Raw genomic sequence first — 24,069 nt, 5'->3', positions numbered from 1 at the left:
AAGAAGTAAAATTCATAGCTGGAGTCTTTAGGATCAAGTATTTCTATTTTCTAGGCTTTTCAAATACCGTGCCCAGCTGTGAACCATAGCCAATAGACACTAAGCTGGGTAGCCTCACAAACCAAACTCCCCCCTTGAAAGAACAGCTGGGTAGAAGATGTAACTGTGGTTATCTTGTAGATCGTTGAAAAGCCTGTCGCTAGGAGCATTTACACTTGCTTTCCTGAATCCTTCCGGAACAATCTGTTCCAGAATGGTATGAAACAGCAGGGTTTGCTTCTCTCAGGACAAGAGTCTAATGGGTGGTGATAAACAACCAGAAATCATGTCTTACTAAGTAAAAATACCTTTTTTTAGTAAAGCAAATATTTAAGAAAACAAACAAAAAATAAGGCAGATGATAATAAATGCGCACAAAAATCTGTTGTAAGGAACTGGTACTTTATGACATGGCTCAGAACTGAAGTTTCTTTTTTTTTTTTTCACCAGTAGTTATTTTGTATCTTTTCCAAACAGGAAGCAAGCAGCAGACAAAATTAGAGCACTGTGGGTTGGAATGGTGGCAACCTGTCTGTGACCCAGCCTTGTAATTCTGAGCTGCAAGGCTCCCCTCTCCTGCCTAATTTAGATTTTTCTTAGAGGCATTGACAAAGTGCTGAGAAATATTACTGGTACATGTTTTTCTGTTAGCATTTGGACTCTTGTGGTGTGGGATTTTAATGATATGTTTTTAAGAAACATTTTTTTGTTTTATGTTTTCTGCTTTTCAATTCTGTGGACTGATGTGGCACTGATCAATTCTGTCTTTTTTGTAACTGGTTTTACAAAACTGGCAAATACACACCCTTTAGGCCTGGGACAAATATCTGAATATTTTAACGAACGTTTATTAACATATATTTGAAGGCAAAAAAACAATACATAATTAAAATTATGTATCAAAATAAAATATGTTTTTCCTTGCACCGACTTAACACCACCTTGCCAGAATTTGCCAGTTTCTAAAATAGCATGTGAAAAAATAACTGTGTGGAATTTCTATATGAAAAAAAACAAACTGAAGATTTGCACACTTTCTTGGCCCCTTATTTACTGTGGCTGTTAACTCGTGCCAGAATCCAGACAAGCTGCCTAATAGTGATCTCTAGTACGTCACTCCAAAATGGCTCAAGTTTTCCAACACTGGCCCAACTTTAATGTAATCACTGTTTGTATTGTAGTTAATTCACTAGGGTAAAGTTAAGGCCTTTACAACCTATTCTGGGATAGTTTTTATTTTAATACAGTGTTATGTTTAATGGCTTTGATAACTTTTTGCAACTGAACAAACATTAAAATACTTGTTACACATGTACTGTATGAATATGCAGCCCGATACAGTTCATACAGTACAGCAACATTTTTCTAGTTTTTGGTAATTTCATAATACTGATTGGGCACATTTTTCTTTGTTCATTCTTATTTCAAATTCAAAAACTATTTATATGTACTGCCTCTTTCTCAGTCTGTGATGTTTATTTTGAAATTGAATCTGTAATCTGAAAGTTATAACTGATACAGTAGATTTAGTTGCAAATCTTAACCAGTGCAGACTTGGCATGAGGCTGTTTGTGATACAAAGCTTTTTAAACTTCACGACACACTGTTGATCATAAGACTGACCACTTCTGAAAAGAAGAAAACATCTGATGTCCTCAATTTTTTGTTGTTTATTTTTTAATCAGTTTACACCCAGTCACCCCTGGATTTTTATTACAACATTGTACATCAAGGGAATGCACTTGTATTGCATCAAGCCCCTATTTTTAGGGTAATCCTGATTAAACACAAGTATGTGTTTGATTCAATCCAGGGTGATTGCATTAGCCCAATGTTAGTCCTGCCCTAAAATATGTATTCACCTTAGAAACAGCCTCTTAATAATGTGTAACCTCACTGTAATTGGAATGGTTGACTACATACAGTAGGGATAATCCAGCTGATGACGGTAGCAGATATAAAGTCTCTTTGTGGCTTTGCTTGCTCATGGGGTTATGCCAAGTGACTAGTAGGGGTGGGTTAGAGTACTCGAGTACTCTAAATAATTATAATTACTTGAGCACTAATTTGTTACTCGAGTACTTGAAGAAATGTAAATAATATTTCTTCATGAATGTAAGTTCAATATATTGTAGTGACCCGGTCACAGTTCTGGTCAGCAAGACTTTTGTTTTGTCTCGTTTGTTTGTCTTGTTCTGTCTGGTCCTGTGCCTTCACGTTATCTGCGTTGTTCTGTAGAGGGACCATACCGCTAGTTTCGGTAGTGTTGTGTGTGTGTGTGCTTTGTGTTTGTGTGTGTGTGTTGTTGGGTGCGGCCATGTCATCTTCTAGAGCCCCTCGCCCCCCCACGAGGGTAGTGGTCTGCTCTCTTCTCTGTGTGTGAAGTGAGCCAGTTTTTAGGATAGAGACAGGAGGAATGATTTATTGTTTTTGTGGTGTTGTCCTGACCTAAACACTGACCCTGTTTAATTAAGTAGTTTTGTTAGCCAGGAGTGTCTGCTAAACCTACTTTGCAGTCAAAATATTAGTTTTATCAATACTACATCACCTACAGGGTACTTCTGTCCTTTTAATTTTGCACAGACATGCCACTCTGCTCGCAAACCATCCATATGTCTTAGAAACACCTTTAAAAAAAAAAAAAAAAAAACAGAGAGATATAGATTGAATGCATGTTGAATTTATTCATATAGAAAAATATTTTATCACATTGAATAGCCTGAAATGCAGTTTATAGTCTTGCCTAGTGAGAAGACAAGCAATCATAATTCCACTTTTTCTTAAGAAAAGCTTACTTTTATAAAATTGTTCAGTGTTCATTTGTACTAGAAACCTAGTAAAACTAGCAAAATGTGAGATTTTTGAAAGACCGATTTTAAAACAGAGTAAAAATATTGATCTGCTAAATTAGTATAATAATTTTGGCAGAAGCAAAGTCTGCCTTTTTAAAGAAGTTGAGTGCTGAACTATAAGAATGCAGTAACATCCATATAGCAGTTTAAATATTATCTTTCACAGATTATTCTTTCTATTTCATTTATTAACTTTTGATACTCTCTTGTTGCATACTATAATGGGTAATTTGACATATTTATTTAGCTGCTGCCTTTATCCAAGGCAACCCATCTATTTGATTATTATTTAAAGTTTGGCGTGCTGACTCTCCAAACTCTCTACAGACAGATCTCCCTCTCCCTTTTGTCTTCTGCTGTCAGCTGACAAGGGATCAGCTGATATCCCAGCATGCCTTTTATTCTGAAAGGAGACAGCCTGTGTACAGGACACAACTCTTCCAATATCTCATAACAAAAGGAATACGCTTTTTTTTTGGGGGGGGGGGGGGGGGGGGGGTACAATAATACCCGAAAATAATTGTAATATTTTAAAATAAAAGTAGCTGCTGCAAATATCGTTTTCGACGGTGGATCGTGCTTGTCGCCGGCTTATTTTGAAAACCCTGCAGAAGGGTAACCTTGGATAAAGGTGCCTGTCAAAAATAAATAAATAAATAAATAAATAATACCTTGTATCCACTGCACCAACAGGCTGAGTGTGATTTCCACTGCAATACCATGGCCCAGGAATGTGCACGGTAGAGCACTTGGAACGAAGATCTGTGTAGTAGGCCTACATTCTGACAAACAGTTTAGCATAATCATGTATTACTTTACCAGGTACAGTACAGGTTTTATTATTACTATGCACAATTGATTTGTATAGTATTCTGTATTGGTACTACATACTATCTGGTCTATTTTATGGGTATTCTTTAAACAATTGCAACTGTATGGCTATTTGAAAAGCAATAATAATAACAGTCTTTTGGGAGTCCTGTGTTTTTTTTTTTTTTTCTTTTTTGTTTATTTGACATAATTAATAGTAGACAGCACTGCAGACCCCGATTTGCACTGCCCCCTAAAACAACAGCCTTGATCGGCTTGGGGACAGATTCACATATCTTGCAAGGCCAAAATATGACGGTCTGGTACAGCCTGCAAAACCTTCAGTGGGAATGTAACGTCTGGAGCCGTCACAGCCCACTTGGCAGTGGAAGCAGGGTACAGGCCTAAATGTTGTATGAGGTCATTGCTGCTCTATAGGAGCACAGCTGTGCTACTAGCTAGAGCAGTGCCCAGCCTTGGCAGGTCCATTAAGAAGGATTTGAGACAATGATTTTTAAAATAGGAGCAGCAAAATGTGAATTCAAGACAAGTTATAAATAAATCCCTTAAAGACAGATGAATAAGAGGGACTCTCACAAGTCATGAATGAAGAGTCTGTTTCAGAAAACACAGGCTCTATTCTCCCAAGGACTGAATAAGGACCTTCGGCAGGGCTTGCATTAAGTGTCTGGTGTCCTGCAGGAGCCAGCAGTGATATTCTTTAAACTCTTAGATCTGCATGCCTTCCATTCGTGGCTGCTGCTATGAAGGTGTGCGTTGCATTCATCATTGTTGCTATTTCTAATTATGTTATGGGTTCAATGCATTGATTGATATATTTTCAATTTAGCACTTACCTTGGCGAGACAGAACCCTGCAGCAAGCCACTTAGTTGTTCATTTACTATAGACATGCTAACTAATGGGTTATTGCCTCCTGCATTCAGGCCCTGAAACCTGACTAGCACAATAAAGACCATATTGAAGCACAATGTCATAATCCCCTTTATGTAAAGGTTTCTTGCATATCCTTCTTGTTCAGTGGGAAATGGGGGCTTTCTATTCAGTGCATGTTTATAGAAACCATATGGTTGTGCAAGAGGGTTTCCAAGTCACAGTAAAAAAAAAAATGTAAAAATGGTTTCCAGTATCCTCCTGTGCATAGAGACCCAAATTACTGCATAACTAAACAGTGAGCCCAGAATGATTTGTACTGTACATGGTATGGAATGTTTTCCAAGGGTAAAACACAAAGATGGAACAAAGGGCCTGCAGTGATCTCTACCTCCACAACATAATCTGGAGTCTACAAAGCCTGGTGCAAGCAGCAAGGATGGAATAGCTGAGAGTCGGAGAGTCATACTGATTTGATCTTTCAGTTACCGGTACTCGATTTTATTATTTGTCTTAGTTTTGGTGTTTATGTATTTTAGACCAAGATAATGTGTGGCACATATTCGCTGATAAGACTTCAGCAAGGCATTGCATGTTTGTCATTAATCACTGCATGGCTCATTGAACTAGGCTTGGTCTCGTGCTAAAATTATACATTTCAGCCTGCTTGACTGCTTTTGATTACAATATAAGGACTCTGGGAAACAGGATATAATTTGCATTTCAAGCTGTAACAGGTTTCCCCGATGATGACTGTTGATATGTATTTTGTCCATGGCAACTATGACACAAAACATCATCAGGGTAGTGTTAATTATAATGTTTTATGATGTGTCTGTCATAATCTGAGTAAATTGTGTCGGTCGTACATTCTCTACATGATATGGGTTTTATCAATTCAAGTAAAGGGTAGGGCTGGGCATTGGCAGTGTCAACGATACGTGTCACGATACGATACGTATCACAATACAGTAAATACAGCACGAAACATAAAAATCACACAATTGTCTCATTTGCTTGTGCAAGTGTTTGCAATAACACTGGTAATGCACTTTTGGTCAAATCAGCTTCATGACCCGTTTTACTTTTATTTCCTGTTTATTCTTTAAAATACATTTCTTTAAAACAAAATTACAAATTGGGGCTCCAGGACACAGTTGTTGCCTTAAGAGCCAATGGCTCCTCGGTCAAATCCAATAGCTGGTGCCACTTCAGGAGCAAGTTGGTTGCTATCATATAAAACTGCTTACAATACAACAACTTGTTAAGACACGAAAGTGATACTAAAACAATAATTTAATGTCTGTACTCACTTGTTTGTTGCCACATTCTGCTGAATGGTTAATCTATGCAGCTGATGACTGCAATGAACAGCATGTTTATATTTAAAATATTTTGCAAGTGTTGTGTCTGGAATGTGTGACGGCATCTCTAACAGTGTACAGTTTTAACATGAGAAACAGCATGCTGCAGTGCAGCAGCTCCAGTGCTCAGTGTCAGTGAAGTCCTTATCTGACAGCATGCAACACAGACGGCTCTTATGATTACATGTTACTGTTTATTTCAGTAAAAACAAGTTTAAATTACTAAATGTTTACACAACACTCAAACACGTCTGGTCACCGTCACAACTGCTGCATGAGACTAGGGTTACCGTATTATGCTGGTGTTCATACAGCACCTATCTGCGCTTACAAGCATTTGTATTCGATTAAATTGTTATTATTATTATTGGTGTATTTGTTACTGTCCTACTCGCACTTCAGTTTATTAAATGCATGTTTCCCCCTTACAGACCGACATCGTAGCGCGTTCATAAATATTGACACATGGTTTTAAGGGAGAGGCAGCTTTTTTGATTTACAGACGCCAATGCATCTACCATCTACAAATGATTTCTTTTTCACATTTGCAGCCATTTTAGCCCCAGTCTGGATCTCCTGCAAATTCAGTAACCAGTAACATACTAAATGCTCTGTAATGTTTGAAATGTTTACCACCATGTGGTACTTCAGAGAGATTGACTGTTGCTTTGCAATATTATTGTACATGTGAATGTGGGATGTGTTTGACATTAGGTCTGTACTGTGTCTTAAATTTATAAAATGTAATTTAATAAGATCTCCTCAGCAGCTGTTTGTGCTACAACGGCAAGATGATTTACAGTAAAAGAGAAAGTGATCCTAGATAAAGTGTTCTTCCCTTATTGACGCACTGATTAGAGTAGTTCAAGTTTTAAAAAAGAAACAAACAGTTGATTGATCCAGTTTTTGTTCATTTCTTCACAATTTTGTTTTAAATCCTCCATATCTTAACTGTAATACAGCTTTAAATCCTGCTAACAAGCCTCCATTCCTAATTGTAGTCTTGTTTTAAATCTCGCAGGCGGAGTCTCCAATAGAAATGTAGGAATGTATTTAAAGTATTTAGAACGAATCAATGATAGATGCAAGTCAGGAAGGAGGGACATTGCCCAGCAGCACTGGGAAATGTATTTATTATTTTTTTTGTAGTAGTTGTTTTGTTTTTTTTAATGGGAAAAGGGTAAAGTCGATGTTAATTGATTAACCATTTCCACAGTTTTTCCGGTGTTTATTGGCTATCCAACGATTTCATTTTTTTTTTGCATCGGGGGTGTTTTATCGGTTAAAACCGAAAATCAGAAGCCCTAATTATGAGGTACTGTAATGTCGCAGTAGCACCTGAACAGATTACCGGTTTCACATGCCTTAAAATTTCCACAGGCATAGTTTATATTTGCAAAGTGTGCAGGAGGCACTGGGGCAGCAACATTACTGTCCTATACTGAGGTAAAACTGACAATGAACCATTCTGTAAGGCTCATCACTGCAAGAATAACACAAGAACTATAAACAGAATACAAACTGAGAGATTATTCATGTTCCTCTTCTGGAACACTTTAAAAAGCAAGATAAGTGCTTCAGTGTATACTTTATGATTTGCACAAATGAGGTTCTGTGAATGGAAGCTAAGTCCAGTTGTTCAATAACGTGAACGGAGGACTGCAGCAAGAAGGGGCGTCACTGCACTGCTGTGCGGGAGTGTGTTTAACCAGCATGCCAAACCACTGTGTAACTGCAAATACAACAACATCTCAATATTCATTTTATGTTTTATCTTTCAGCTGGGGAATGGCGGTCAACGTGTACTCTACCTCAATAACCCAGGAGACTATGAGCAGACATGACATCATTGCATGGGTCAATGACATACTCTGTTCAAACTACACTAAAGTCGAACAGCTTTCTTCAGGTAAGACAGAAGCTGTTCTTCCTTTACAAACTCTGAAAAGCAGTGGTGGGTAACTGGAGGCTTGGCAGCAGCCAAACAGGTGGTCTTTGTAAAAAAGGGACTAAAATGGTGCATTGTGGAGCAATTTTGGATGGTTTAAGCATGTGCTTGACAAGTAGTGGTCTGCTTGTAGTGTCTGACAAAGTACTCCATTAGTGCAATGAAGGAGCTTTATTTCAGCACTGCTCACAGCAAGATCAACAAGAAGAAAAATGGACTTTTGGAGCATCAAGGCCCCTGCAGTACAAGACTAAAAATGTGTGTGGAATTGGTGATCGCACCTTTAATTGTGTACAGTTGTAATATGGGAAACCACATGCTGCAGCTCCCATGCTCAGCATTAGTCGAGTCCTGATCTGACAGCATTATTATTATTTATTTCTTAGCAGACTCTCTTATCCAGGGCGACTTACAATTGTTACAAGATATCACATTATTTTTTATATACAATTACCCATTTATACAGGTGGGTTTTTACTGGAGCAATCTAGGTAAAGTACCTTGCTCAAGGGTACAGCAGCAGTGTCCCCCCACCTGGGATTGAACCCATGACCCTCCGATCAAGTGTCCAGAGCTCAAACCACTACTCCACACTGCTGCCCTGAGCATGTAACACAGACAGCTCTTATGATTATATGTTACCGTTTATTTTTCAGTAAAAACACATTTGAATTGCAGCGTGTTCGCTCTGCTGTTTTCGATATTAAGTACACCACTGCAAGCACATTGTCATATATTTTCATTTGCACAATCTGAGAGCTAAATTGAGTGAATGGCAGTTTATCTTACTGCAGTACATTTCATTTTTAATTCTTTAATCAGCAGTCCACTTCCTAATTACACTCCCAAGTATTTCTATGCGTTCTGTTTTCACCTTTCTGGCCATTTTAAAAAATAGACTTCATTTTCCCTGCAACAGCTGCCCCTGCTTTAGTACAAAACTCACGCTACTTTACTGTTTTTATTATGGTAACGTCTTAAATTACCATACTTGCTTCTTTGGTTGAAGAGATATTATCAGCTCATCGTCTAATGGCTGCGCGATTAAATCATCCTAAACTCCTATCGGTAAACAGTTGCAGCTGATAGAAGATGCAACAGACGAAATCTGTTCATGGGACTCAACTTTATTTAGGCACTCTACAATTTGACTAGTGAAAGGTAACATAGGTTTTTTGGATTTCACAAAAAAAAACTTTTCAGCTTGGTAAGGTAACCTTTTCACTTCCTTTTTTGTTTAATTGAGCTTTTTGCTGAATTACAGCCCTTCATTAAAATATTTCTCTATGTTATGTTTTCAGGGCATTTTGTTAGTGCACATCTGCAACACAAACCCTTTAGTGTATTTTTATTTTTGTTCTAATATACAGCACCTCTCTGCATTTAAGCATTTTAGTGAGGTGTGTTAATGCAAAAATTCAACATAATCGTTACAGGCTGGACAAAAGTGCCAAATTTGGTACAGATACTGACATGGGTGTAGAGATTAGAAAAATCTCATGCTTCAAAAAAATGGATTAACGGATGCCATTATGACTAGGGGTCTACCTAAATCGCGATTTCGCGGAAATCGTGAAATTGAGGGGTCATCGTGAAATTCACCTCTTTTAGGGGCCAATGCATACCGAACAAGTAAATAGCCCTTTTTGATTCCTGTGTGCATTGCACTTAAGCAAAAAACAAACAAAAAACATCCACAAATAACATCTACAAAAAAAATTCTCCAAAGCGGTTAACGTTCTACTATTGAAATGACAACAAAGTTTTAATCAGCCTATCAGTGCAGCCTATCTGTACTGCTTTTCTGTGACCTGTACTGTGCAGTAGGGGGTGGGACACAGGCAGTGCTGTATTGTTTTGATTTAGGTTGCTAAAATCTAGTTTTCGGCATTGGAGGTAAAATAGTAGAAAACGACAAAGCAAAAAAAGCAAAGTATATTTTGGTGATTGATCGTGTCAAGATATTTCCCAAAGAAACTGTACATGCAGATGGAGGTACTTGTTTTGCGTATCTTAATGTGTAATGTATAACTTGGCAAAGCTTTGCCTTAACTTCCAACCAATTCAGTGGATGCAGAATGTGCAGTCTCAATGTATGGGCAAGTCAACTGCAGGGGGATGCTGCATGCTTGCCTTTAACAAATGGTGGCAGTAAGGAAGTAAGTACCACTATTTTTAGGCTTTATAGTGTTCTGAAATACTGTCTACTTAGGTTTATTTAATGTTTAAACAGGTCTGTGAAATGTCAGTGAAATCCTAATTTTATGCCGCAACCTACCCGTGAAAAATACGTAAATTTACCACGATTTAAGTAGACCCCTAATTATGATGTCATCTTTCAAAATGCCTGCCACAAGGGAAATAAATTAAGTATGCACGGTTTCTCTCAAAATGCAGTTAGATAAGTCAGCCTTGACAACAAGCAAAAGTTTATTTTTCACACTTGCAATTGCACGGTTTAGTACAGGTAAGGTTTGCTTTAGCGCAGTTGCACGCCACACAGCCACGCGCAGATTTTCAGCCACATTTAATAAGTTCACTGCATGCTTTGGCTGCTGGAGGTAAGTCATCCAAATGGGCTGCTATTGAGTATCCTGCAGCGTATACCCCCAGTCATCAGGCATTTGTAGACATTGCCTTTCTTTTGTTCATTCTATGGGTACACAAGACAATAATCAAATGTGCTGAAAACCAATGAACCACTGACTCCATAATATGTTTTGAAAAAAGGCCCACCTTAAAATTAAAATGTTGTTCCCATCTTTGTATAAATTAGAATTTTGCTGTTGGAATGATCTGACTGTTACAGAATCTTTGGATAAGCTATTGTGTTTACAGGGATCGAAGTAAGACTCCCATTGCATAGCAGTTTGATCCATTCCTGGTTTTACTATTAAATTTAATAGAACACATCTGAGCTTGTTACCTGTGCACTGTGGCTAACCAAGATTGAAGTAAAACCTGGAATGGGTGCTATACAATACAATAGGAGTCCATAGGATTTCCATCTCTGTGATCATGATGTTTTCAGGCATGTGATGTTCTTTGAGTCGAGATAAACCAGAAGACATTTCCATTTGTAATCGGTCTAGGCAGCATACTGAATGTAAAGGAATGGTCTACTGATCCTTATGGGGATGGGGATGTGTGTAAAACACCATTATACCAATTGACAACACAGAGTTCCTCTATATTTGTAAGAGAGGTCGTGCTTAAAATAAATGGCTTCTCACAGGCAGGTAGACCAGGGTGCTTGAACAAAGACTACAGTAGCTTACTAGGGATCAGGTGTCTTGTGGGAACAATCAGCTGCCTAATATCTTAATCGATTATCTCATGCGCATATCAAGAATAATTGATGCATCAGCAACATTTCATTTTTGAAAATCAAGAACAAACATTAGGGACCTCATGCACTAAACGGTGGTAAATTACCTGAAATACTGCGTGTTAGGAGAAACCCATACTGTGCAAAAAGGAAGGCATGACCGCTCTATTCACCAATATAATAATATGCACGAATAAGGCAAGCTAAATTATTCATTTGCTAGTCATCATAGCAGGCGAAATGCTGCAGGTGTTACACACCCTTTATTTTAGTACATGGGCACTCCAAAGGACAGGTAGTCCGGCTCTCACTTTGTCAGAATGACAGCGACCAAGGAGGCAGCATCCGGCACCAGCTACATCTTCAGTGGGTCTCCGTAGGATGAGGGGAGGCGGTGTTACACAGATTTCTGTATCCCCATAGAATTCTGTATCCCCTTAGATTTGATGCCTGCATAGATCAAGATCGCTATATGTGAACGCTTGATGTTTCTGAACAGTATTTATATGTAATAAAATTTAAAATGTGTTTTAAAAGAAAAATACAGTTTTATAAGGTTTCTTTTAATGAAGGGTTTTGTGTATTGAGCAATGCAGGAGGCTGAGCGTACTGTAGAAAATTAGTGGTGTTAAATGTGTTGTTTTATTTTGCTACAGAATTAGTTTGGTCTTGTTTGAGTTCCGCGAATCCACATCCAGGCATGGAATCATGCAGGGATACAGAATTCTGTGTAACACCGGGAATGATTGCTTTGAGAATGTCTGTTTTATTTTGAAGGTGCTCCGGTACCGAAACGTTGGCTAAATATAAATGTGTTTCTTTTAAAGGGATTTCAAGTGTGCAGTTTATTTCTTTTTTTTTCTTTTAAGAAACTTTAACCTTCCAGCAGCTTATCCGGCGTTTTCAACATGCTGCACAGGCTAGTCACAATGTGTGCAGTACTCTCTGTTGTCTTTTCCATGACAAAAATGTTTTCAGGGCCGAAATAATTCAGTGTAATTCATGTGTTAAAAGAGCACAACTGTCTCTTGACCGTTTCAGAAGTACAACGTCATAATGGAAAAAATACAGTACATCATGGGATTTTATACAGCACTGTCTATTCCTATAATGCATCTTGCATTGAAAAAGCAACAGAATAAAGGAAATTATTATGTAATACAGTTCACGTGCAGTCATCTTTTGGCCAGTTGCATGTTCAGAATCATACCATTATGTACAGTATTATAACACCGCATGTTAAAATATTGCCCTTAATCCACAACACCAACGAAATACATCCTGTGTAGCCTATATTTGACATTTTATTTGTAGTGTTCCGTGGAACACAGGCAATCGTTTATAAAATAAATACAGTACCTGAAAGCAGATATACGCGTTTATCATGTTTCCCACACAGCACTACTTGTGGTCTGCTGTATATATATTGTGATTTAGACAGACACCGTCTGGTTTCAATAAGCAGTAAACTTAACACGTGCTGAGACACTTAGGAACGTTAGCACCTTTAAGTAAATATGGTTTTTATATCAAGTCCCTCCCTTTCAGTGTATTAGGGGAGAGAATTTGAATACATTTCCATGGATTACCATTATTAATTGTATGTAAATGACTCACACCCGGTATCTTTTTCCATGTGATTCATTTAATGTGCAAAGTCATTTGCCGCTGGTTAGTGAATATAGCAGGTGTACAAAGAACGCAGTAACGGGCTTACTGCGTGGTAAACTGGTTACCACTGTTTAGTGCATGAGATTTTTATCAGAAGATCCGATAACTAAAAATGCTGTTGGTCATATTAGTTGAGTAGCAAGGCACAACTTATATTCAAATGAGAACACTTTGATTGATTAAAAAAAAACAAAAAAAAAAACTGAAGGACTAAGTTCAATTAACACCTGAAAAGAATATGCGTTTGTCCACACCATATGTCTCGTTTAAGACTTTAATAATAAATCAATAATATTTCAAATGTCATTTGCTAATTAACTTGCTTATTAACATTACTGTAACATTGTCATTACCATCTCCAATACATGTGACCCTGTGTGAGATTTTAATACTGTATGTGTTCTGTTTCATTTGAAAGATGCTAATGTTCGTTTGCTCGTCATCATTCTGCTTCAGTAAATATATGGGTGATTTTCCATTTTAATTTCATTTTGTTATTTTGAATTGAGTCTTCCATTAATCTTTGAACAAATACATGTAATTGCGTTTAACTTAAAGGAATCACAGTTAGTGTCACATGTGTTCTGGTATTTTATAACTTTGTTTAGGTTCATTGCTGTACCTAAGTGCTGTCTGTGTCTTTCAACTGTACAGTATGTGATACTGTGACAAAAGGAGCCAAATTATACAGCCGTTCAGCTAACCCCCATTTTTATCTCCATCGGACTCAAACGCAACACAGAAAAGGTTAACGTGGCTGTTTTGATTAAGCGAAATGTTATGGGTGGTAGAGGCTGTGTGTTAATCCAAACTGTGTTGCTCCTATTGTAAAATGTTAGTGCTAACCCCCTTTACGTCTTGGTAATCTCTCTGTGATACAGTAGGTGTAAATTCAGTTAACTACACATGTCACATTACACATAGCAGTAAGTCCTGTTCAGATACCCGTTACAATATTGTAAAATGTTACCATGTCTTGCATGACCCGAGAAGGAAATTCATGTTGAATTCCAGACTGAAGCTATTTTTTATTTATTTTAAAAGACATTGCTGGAACTGATGCTCGCGTATGCCAAATCAATGTTTATTATAACTGTACAACAAACGGACTGATGCTGCACCACCATTGTGCTTTTAAATGGAACAGTGCCTGGAGCAGGAACAGCAAACTTGCATATAGCATGAGTGGCCAGTGTAGTGATTAATGCTGCTGGGTTTGTCCTTTTCTGCAGGCGCAACTTACTGCCAGTTCATGGATATGTTGTTTCCGGGATGCATCAGTCTGAAGAAGGTCAAATTCCAGGCCAAGCTAGAGCATGAGTACATTCACAATTTTAAATTGCTGCAGGCCTCCTTCAAAAGGATGAATGTTGATAAGGTGGGTACAAACAGCAGAACAGGGTGATGTGTCTCCGGCCTATTTCCTCTATTTCCTTTACACTTTTTGCATTTGAAACCAGCTATAGAGATGCTGGGAACCTGAGTGCCCCAAATTTAGTTTTTTTGCTTTTTCCTCCTGGGAGAGGGATGTAAATCTCAGTTTGTCCCATGCCAAGTTCTGTTTTATGTTAAATATCCTTATTTGCTTATTTTTCAGTTTATATAAATAGCCTTTTTACTTTGGGTTCAATGTCCAATGTATTTTGAGCTATTTTGAATCCTTGCCTAAAGCAAAATGAATAAATGCCAGCAAATTGGCCTTTCTACAGTACACCAAACTTTTTTTGATGCAGGAGAAAAATGAAGACTAACACAGTTTGATTTCTAAATTACAAATGTTTTATCTACAGTGACAATTCAGGAATATAATGTTGTTCAAACCATATGAAATGTAACCAGTGACTACAATAAATAACTATAACTCAGAATAACTGTATACAATAAAATAATACAGACCACACAAGTCTCAAAAGCTGCCCGTACATTTTATGTACTCAAGAAGGCGATGTAGATATTAAATATGTACAATATTTAGGTCCCAGGTGGAGCAAGACATAGGCTATAATATTTGAATTGCTTTGCTGACTGTATTTCCATTGACCCCTTTTTTTTTTTTTTTTTTTTTTTTTAGATTATTCCAGTAGAGAAGCTGGTAAAAGGTAGATTCCAAGACAACCTGGACTTCATCCAGTGGTTTAAGAAGTTTTTTGACGCTAACTATGATGGCAAAGAGTACGACCCGCTACAAGCCAGGCAAGGCCAAGACGCCACCCCGCCCCCAGACCCTGGCGAGCAGATCTTCAACCTGCCTAAAAAGCCTCACCATGCAAACTCTCCGACAGCAGGTAAGGTCGAACCAGAGCCAAGTGGAGTTCATTAGTGCTATTCATTTATCATGGGCTGGGAAGCGGTCCCTGTCCACATTCCTCCCCTTCCATCAGAGCTGTCTCTGCAGAGGAGCAAGAGGGAGTCTTCTGCTTTAATCATGGAGCTCCTGAACATTAAACAGAGCACCAGAACCTTGTCTGGCAATTTAATTCAATTAAAAAGGTTCATCATTTGTTGTTCAATCCTGATTTTTTTCATTTTAAAATGTAAATGTAAAAAGGATTGGAAATGCTTACATATTGTTTCACTATGAAGTTCATTTTCCAAATGTGACTGGCATACATTGAGTCCTGTGGGCTCCATCTTGTTTGTGTTGGTGTTGAGTGTTGCTGTCAGCAGCTCCTGATCGAGGCAACTTGTAGCTGGTAATCTTTTTAATGTATGATCCTTAATGGTATGAAAATTAAATATTATAGAGTAGGCTCAGGGGCTTCACCTTTCAGCCTTCACTGGTTGCAATGATTGTGCATACATAAAATTACAGCCAGTTAAACAGAGCCAATCGGCAGTCATAAAGAGCAGCTTCCCTTCTGTCTTTGGAGTCCTATGTATAATCACTTAGCTGAGCAATAAGATTAATCAGTTCTTCTCCCTACAGCTGTGTGGTTTGATGCAGAGCCACTACACGGGAATCATTGGAACAAAATGGAAGGTTTGCAGCTTGTAGCCAAAGGAGACACAAGCTGTGCTTCTGCTGGGTGCACACACAGAGATGTGCTGTGTTTTTCAGAGAGGAATGTTTATATTGGATATTCAGTTATGTAAAGGAACAGTCATAATGCATCTTAATTGTCTAGTTATACATTAATTTGCATAAGAACAAAAACTATATGATCAGAAATAAGCTGTATGGTAAAATTAAACATTAAATCCACAAACATGTAATATGGCCATCACATGATACCTAATCACCAGCAGATGGCAGAAAGTGAATATGTTAATGTGGCAGGGTGCCTCGCCTCTGTTGTGTTATATGTTGTATATTGTGCGTATGTAGTGGTTCACTGAGTGTGGGTTATGTAGCACAGATGATGTAAAATGTATATTTGTATTTAGGCACAGGGATTGCACAATCACTTCACATGCAGATTAAAGTGGGTATTTGTATGGGGGCATGGGGAGTGCACAATTAGTCCACGTGCAGACTGTGCCAAGATTCAATTGAATGATTGATTAGCAATCGAGTCTCGGCACAGCTGTATAAAATAATTAATGTTTCACGCACATGGGGTTGGGTGTACAGCGAGGAGGTACGGAGAGAGAGCGAGAGAGAAAGAGGAGAACAAAATAATAATAATAATACTAATAATAGCAATTGCTAAGCGGGCTGGTTCAATACCAGCACGATACTTGTTATAGGTTAGTGTTTGTTTGTCTGTTTGTTTGGCCACCGCGCCGTTTTGTTTTGTCAAAGTGTTTGTGTTTTTATTTTGTTCATTTAATAAACGTGCAAGCAGCACATTTATCATTTCGCTCGCAGTATTGCGTGTTCTTCCGGGTCTGACGTCACCGCTCAAGCCAGCTTGTCACAGTTAACCAATGCTGTCACTTTAGTTGTAGATTTAAGGTATCTTCTCGCTGTTACTCATTTATTTTATTTTTTTTGCCTAATATAGTCTTTCCAGTTCATAAAATGAAAAGACAATTTCATCTTGACAGAGCTGTGTGTCTAAGGTGCTGATGTAATGTGTTCCGCAAAGTATACATTAAGGGGTCATTCAAAATTATCATCACTATCAATAGTACCACAGCCACCAGAGATGTCACTTTTGTCAGACATGTGCTTGAAAAAACGGTATAGAAAGGCAATGAAGCGTTAAAAGCTCAGGTGTTTAAAACTGTTCTTAGGCCTATCAATTTCCTTGCCAATTTGAAATGTTATCAATAAAGCATAATAGTGTGCTTCATGAGCGATTTAATTTGAATTGCAAATGGCATTACAGTATCGCTTGCCATTAAATGAAAATACAATTAATTGTCAATGGTGGTAATAGTGTTTATATTTGTTATACTGTATTCCTCCAGTATTCAAATACTTTACAAGCACAATCATTCAGATAAGTACAATGTCTAAAATCTGTTTAATATACTCTACAAACAGGAGTGCAGCAACTCCAAAAAGTTAATAGAACCTTACAGACTGTACCAAAAAAGCTTCTGTAAACTAAAAAAAGAAATACTACTAGGTTCTACTGCAAAGAAAAGGATTTGTAGTTTCCAAACTATGACCTCTAGTCTAGTACTAGGTACAGTATTTTTCATTATGAGTAGAATAAACACTGAGGTGTTGGAGGGCTTGCCCCACATGAAAATGTAACTTATGTTAAAATGACTTGTGTTTTTTTTTGTTTGTTTGTTTGTGTGTTTAAACACAGACCAAATGTTATTTTTAGTTGCACTTCCGATTGTAAACACTGTCAAATAATTGTAAGCCAAACTTAGTGTTGGAATTTTTCTTTTTTCACTTTTAGGTGCTGCTAAATCCAGTCCAGCAACTAAGCCCTCAACACCGTCATCCAGGCCCTCGTCTGCTAAAAGGACACCAGCAATAGCAGTGCCTGCAAAGGGTGAAAAAGAATTGGAAGCTCAGGTCACACAGCTCAGTGAACAGGTACTGTGCCGTGGAGTCGGTGTTGAGTTCATGTTGTAAGCCTATTTATATTTATTTATTTATTTATTTATTTATTTATTGATTTATTTCCTTCCTTTAATTCCTCTGAGCCCATGCCAATATAATGTTAGCCAGAAAGCAGAGGACAGTGGAACAAAGCAGCATTTGAAAAAATGGGTTTCTTCAGAATTTGTTCAGGCAAATCTTTTTCAAGTGGTCCTTTTACAGAAATTCCACATGGTGCAGGTAAAGGTTTAGAGATGTAGTCTAGTTCCCCACTATGTGGCCGCTAGTTATGTTACACCATTAATTATGTAAGCCATGGTATCTGGGGGGAGCATTTACACTACATTAGATGTCCCAGGCTGCAGCATGTATAGTATCATGTTTTAAGACATGAACACTACAAGCAATATTTACTCTGTAAAGGATAGAAGCATGTAAAGAAGCACTGGATAAGAGAAAAGATAAGCAAATAATATCTTCAGAAGAAATACATGGGTGAAAGTCCTCCGTCTGTAGATGGAATTCCGTCAAAATGGCCTCTCCCAGGTCCATTGCTATGATTCGTGTTGAAATGCCAAAAAAATCTGGGGGTGTGTTGGGGGGGGTGGAAAACTATAATGTTTTCGCACGTACTTGATGACTTGTGACCTTTTAGTGTATTTTTCTCCTGTTGAATTGTAACTTGATTGAGACTATAGGCACATAACCCATAGAGCGCAGGGGAGGCAAACTATATATTTTGCCACTCTACTATTATGCTATGGTTTGTTATGGTCATTCATGAGACGCCAAAAGTCCAACATTATAAATAAATAAATAAATAAATAAATAAATACCACCATAGTCCGCTCAGCACTATTTACAACAGCTAACATTAGCAGCGGTGTGACTGCAACAGAAGATGCTGGGCAGTTTGGATACTACAAAAAATGATTAATTAAATATAGGCTAGGTAATTGTTAGTTTAGTTTGTTTTATTCTAATTAAATTACATTCAGACGGCTATTTATGTATTTTTTTTAAACAAGTTTACAAATAATGAAAGTAACATGAATGACCTACAATTTGTAGTTTTAGAAGACATACAATTAGATAATGTACAAGACGGAAGAATAAAGGAAAATAAATGGGTAAATAGCTCAATACCATGATGGAATATTAGATCGTTACATCATTAACTGTGTCCTGTTTTGCAGGTAAATTCATTAAAAGCTGCAATTGAAGGTGTGGAGAAGGAGAGGGATTTCTACTTTGGAAAGCTGAGGGAGGTTGAGCTGCTCTGCCAGGAACAGGGACAGGACAGAGCCCACCTTGTCGAACGATTAATGGAAGTCTTGTACGCCGCAGACGAGCAGGTCAGTAGTTTTTTTTTATTTATTTTTTTGGCCCACTTACTGTAAGTAGGCCCATAAGTAGAACCCTATGTATGTTCTACATGTCTGCATTTCTGCTTTACTTCGATAAACTGGATTTTCCGTTAGTGGTGTTTTGTAGGCCCCAGTGGTGGTGCCAGCTTAGGGTTTAAAAATAGCCCCCTATAGGTGAAACCTGGCTAAACATAGAACCATTCTCATTAAAATGTGGCCTACTCCCCCCGCCACTGTTGGCTTCCTTGCAAGACCAGGTTGTTGGTATAGTGCTTTTTTTTATTCTCACAAGATAAATGTATATAAGTAAATAAGCAGAAGGTTTACTACCTATCCTCTGACTGGCAACATATCTTGTTTGGTGTACTGTATCATGTAGGCGCAGTCAGTCTGTTAACTAACAGATGTAGGCTGTGGTTTTTCAAGTGTCTGAAGCTAGGCATGTTCTCAATAAGATAACATTGTTTGCTGAGGCTTTTACTGTGTACAAAACCACACTTAAACTTGAATGCTGTGTAGTTTGTTTGTTTGGTGAAATGCTGTGTAAAACATTTAAGAATTTAACAACTTTCTTTTCCTTTTAAATAATAAAAAACAACATTATCCTGGCAGAGGCAATTTTTGTAATAAATGGCATAAGAATCTAAGACAATTTGTGATGGATTATTGCAGTTATCTGTTTATTATCCTGCTACAGAAAGGGTGAACACAAGATCAAGCATTAATTTAATACCCCAACATGTCAGTTATTTATTTGAGGGAGAGGGTGAGGATGTTAAACTTATCTTGAAACCAAACTATTTTAACTACAATAGTCTTGCTTTTAAAGTTTATTTACCAGCAATCGGTCATCTATGTAAATATTGTGTAGTACCTGGCTAATTTCGGGGTGAACTTACTTTATTCTCATTGTTTCATTTTGTGGTACAGTAGAACCTGTCTAATTTCATTGGCTCCTGGGGTCCTTCAGATGTGTCTCAGAGGGAGTTGTTATACTTCATTGCAGTTGCTTTATTAATGTCGGCAGGGATTCTAAACGGAACCGGAATGATAAACGGGGGGGGGGGGGGGCGAGATGAGATTTTTCATGGAACAGAAACAAAAAACGAAAACGAAATAAATTTATTACGATCTGGAACGAAAATGATATTCTGGGTTTTGTTTATCGGTTAATAACGGAAAAGAATCCGGTTCAAGTCCCTGAATGACGGAGCATTATAAATGAACAATGTCAGGAATGTTAGTATTGATATGGTACTGCATGTACACTATACAAAATCAGTGAAAGTGATTGCAAAACAAAGCACTGTATTACAGTATTTGGCAATGTACAAAACCGCATTACAAAAACAGTTCTGACCGTGCTTCCTCAGTCCATGCCAAAGTAATCAGACTTTTTTTTTTTTTTTTTTGCTCCGTTAGTACAGGTTAACCCAAGACACAAATGTTGTTTAAAAACAACAACAAAAAAAACGTGCACACAAACACAAACTGGTTTTGGAAGTGGATGAAAAAATCATGTTTTAGGTGAAGTGACAGCATGTAAAAAATGAAATTGAATTCCCAAGCACACCGTCTTTTTTTTATTTATTTTTTTATCTCTATTCTGTCCTTCTAAGAGTTTAGTTTACTGTTTTAAACCCATAATAAAATGTGCCTTGATCAGTGTCCATCTGTAGCGTTCAGTTGGTAGCAGCATGTGTGAATGACATGTGCGGAGGTCCAACAATCTAATGAGGAGTATCGTGTCTTACAGGATCAGATATGGGTTCTGCTGTATTACATTTCACATTCACCATTTCTTTCATTTTGGTTTGTTTGGTATTTATTTTGGTAAATTTTGCGCTGGTGTTACGTTTCATGGCGTTTCAGACAGCAGCTCAAGAATTATGTGGCTGCCAAGCCTGTGTACCTGTGCTTAATTTGGTCTTCAAATTGAAGAGGGTAATGCGGGTACGAAATACGCTTTCACTTCTCACCCTAAAAATCACATGTTCTTGCTGAAGATGATGTCTCCTCCTTGCTGCAGTCACAGTGGCCATGGTTAGGCGATAGTATTTTTCATACTGCCTTTTAAAGGTTTGCTAATTGCTACTGTTTAAAACGAGCAATTGTAAGTATCGCAATTGCCGGCAGCTTTATTACCTCATTATAATATTTGAGAAACCTCATTTGCACTATCTCCACCCTATTTTTGTGAATTTATGCAGGAATGCCCATAATTACATATTCAGCTAAGGCTGAACCACAAAGAAAAACCGCTGCCGCAAAGCATTTCCTAAAAAGTCGCTAACAGCATTGTGCTTGTTTAGTACATTTTACCCTAGACTTCCGACTCGTTTGCGATTATTGCGACAGCCGCAACACTTTAGTACATCTACCCCTCTACATCCTGCTTGGGGGAGGGTGGGCTTCAGCTGTAGTTTCAGTCCGCTACAACCCAGCAGAGTGGAAGCACACTTTTGGGATTGGTTCTGATTTGCTGCTTGTATTTCTGCAGGAAGGGGCAGGCGAACACCATGAAGACCAGGAGCAGCCAGCTCACGAGGAGGCCCAGGAGCAGGAAGAGTACTGACCGGAACTCTTCATAGTCGCAGTGTTCATTTTGTGAGAACTCTTTTTTTATTTTTGTTTTGTTCCTGAAGAACAAGCACATGCTGTCTCAAGGTTACTCAAAACTCACTGTTTTAACACAGTTTATTCATGTGCTGTAGTGAGAGCCAGTGAAATACTGAATTCAGTTTCCATTGGTTCTACAAGACACAGACACAGCAAACAGTGAGGCATACTGGGTGTTTTTCTAGGGCTATGTCGCTTAACCACTCCACTGAGGAGCGGATTTGCTCAGAGCTGGGGTAAGGGCCTATGTGTTTGCAAGGGTATATAAAATGTATTGTCAGATTGTACATAACCTGCTTCAATGCCACCTCATATGCTTCTAAATTCTTTTTTTTTAATGTATTCTATTAACATATCAGTAAGTTGATCTGTCTCAATGAAAACTGTACACAAAATGGATGTCTCCTTTTAAGAAGACATTTGGGAACCTTTTATGAAAACTTTTAATTTTATTTATTAAGCTTAAATACAGAACACATGAAATAAAAGGGGATGCATCCATCTTTAACACTTCCATATTTAAATTCACAAGGAATACATACATATTTTATACATATCATGCTCTGAAGTAATCTGCTGCAGCCAAGTGGCTATACTAGTGAAGTTGTGTAAGAGATCCACCTGTTTGTGAATTTGTAATCACCGTTCCAGAGAAATAAACTACAGTTTAATTCACACAGAGGAATTGGATGAAATGCAGTATTCCAGTATTATGTTTGTTTTGTTTTTTTCTAATTATGCATTTGCTATTACTTTTACTTAAATAGCTCACCATCATGCTTTGTTATATATTACATGTAAACTGAAAAGTAATGTAAGCATATGTACTGTTTATAGTTATAAATAGCAAAGAAGAAAAACATATTGGGGAAGTGTTAAATAGATGCAAGAAATGTCTTATTCAGATGTATTTAACTCCTTACATTTACCACAATTTGTTGCATGATAGGGTAGATAGTTTGTCTTTTGATTATGTGAATAACGACCTGCTTTTATCTTTTTACATATTTAATAAAAAAAAAAAAAAATGTGTTAAGTGATATGCGTTTTATAAATGTTAGCCCACCATTTTTATTTTTATTTGTATTATTATTTGGGATGGTGGGGATGTTCATATACTGCTAAAGTATAATGTTTTTTTCAAATCAATTTGTCCTATCCTTGCAAACCCTGTTTTGCATTAATATCAATTAAAGACATGACACCAGACTCTAGTGCTATGTTAAACTATTGCACACATAAATACTAATGCTAATGTATTGCTTAATTAATAACCCCCTGATTTTGTAATGCCTGAAGATTACACTCTGGAACGTGTTTGTTCACAGTTGGTATTTCTCTGCAGAAACTAAAAAAACAAACAATTAACCAATTTCTTAAACCTAAATATCAGGTACTTTTTAAAATTCTGTTTGAAAACAAAATCATGGTGTCTTTTCTGTTTTTTATTATACTTTTTTCTTTTGTTGTAAAAGGTTCAACATGTAACTTTTTTTGTATTTATTTTTTTATTTAATTAATATACAAAAATCTATAGGTAAAGATTTTTTCTGTATTCTCTGCTTTAATGTAATATTAAACTTTTTTTTTTTTTTTTTTTTTAATGAAAACTTGATTTCAAAGAGGTTCAGATGCCAGCAAAAGCTTGAGGATTTTGTGTAAAAAATGTTAGATGTTTATCTGGCCTTGGCTGTGCCTGATTTTAAAGCCTCTTGGTGGTAGTAGTGGAATCAGATTTTCACATTTAAATAATTTGTATCATCACATTTAAACCATTGTCCCCCAGTCCAAAAAGCAACAACTGATTAGAACACCTGACAATCAGAAAACACTAGGATTTGGAAGGGGCTTTTTTTTTTTGCAGACTAGGCAAAATTATACTGTGTGACAACTCCAATGTAATTTGTATGTTTAAAGCAAAACAATGTTTTAATATATGCAACACTTACAATAAAACTTACTGAGACCAGTGATCTATTTTTTTCATTAAATTAAAAATGTCTATTTCCCCCCAATGAATAACAAAATGCATTTTCATTTTGCTGCTTTTAATTAAACCTCTTAAGCCCCTTAAGAACTGAAACCCCAAAACTTTTAGAGCTTATTAAATGAAGCAAATAATTGTAAACCCCTGATTTGTCTGTTTTTGGTAACCCTTGAAATAGTGAGCTTTGGGTATTTAAATTCACCAGACAGGTTTAACCTAACACATACTCCCCCAAAGTTGGATTTC

The 24,069-nt window shown here is 37.3% G+C and overlaps 1 protein-coding gene across 2 annotated transcripts in view; it reads left to right on the top strand.

Annotated features, from left to right (window-relative positions):
- The window catches only part of mapre2 (microtubule-associated protein, RP/EB family, member 2), a 44,324-nt gene extending 20,515 nt beyond the window's left edge, over positions 1 to 23,809 (top strand). For both annotated transcript variants that reach the window (XM_033993334.3, XM_033993333.3), the window contains 6 exons: positions 7,740 to 7,867; positions 14,138 to 14,283; positions 14,977 to 15,190; positions 17,705 to 17,844; positions 19,047 to 19,205; positions 21,718 to 23,809. In XM_033993334.3, coding sequence (XP_033849225.1) covers positions 7,747 to 7,867; positions 14,138 to 14,283; positions 14,977 to 15,190; positions 17,705 to 17,844; positions 19,047 to 19,205; positions 21,718 to 21,792 — 855 coding nt within the window. In that variant the 5' untranslated portion in view covers positions 7,740 to 7,746 and the 3' untranslated portion in view covers positions 21,793 to 23,809. The remainder of the gene's footprint in view (positions 1 to 7,739; positions 7,868 to 14,137; positions 14,284 to 14,976; positions 15,191 to 17,704; positions 17,845 to 19,046; positions 19,206 to 21,717) is intronic.
- Positions 23,810 to 24,069: the final 260 nt, after the last annotated feature.

The sequence above is a fragment of the Acipenser ruthenus genome, chromosome 3 (genome assembly GCF_902713425.1).
Source record: "Acipenser ruthenus chromosome 3, fAciRut3.2 maternal haplotype, whole genome shotgun sequence".
Classification (NCBI taxonomy): domain Eukaryota; kingdom Metazoa; phylum Chordata; class Actinopteri; order Acipenseriformes; family Acipenseridae; genus Acipenser; species Acipenser ruthenus.
Note: the sequence above shows the minus strand (reverse complement) of the source record. Positions and strands in the feature narration are given on the sequence as shown.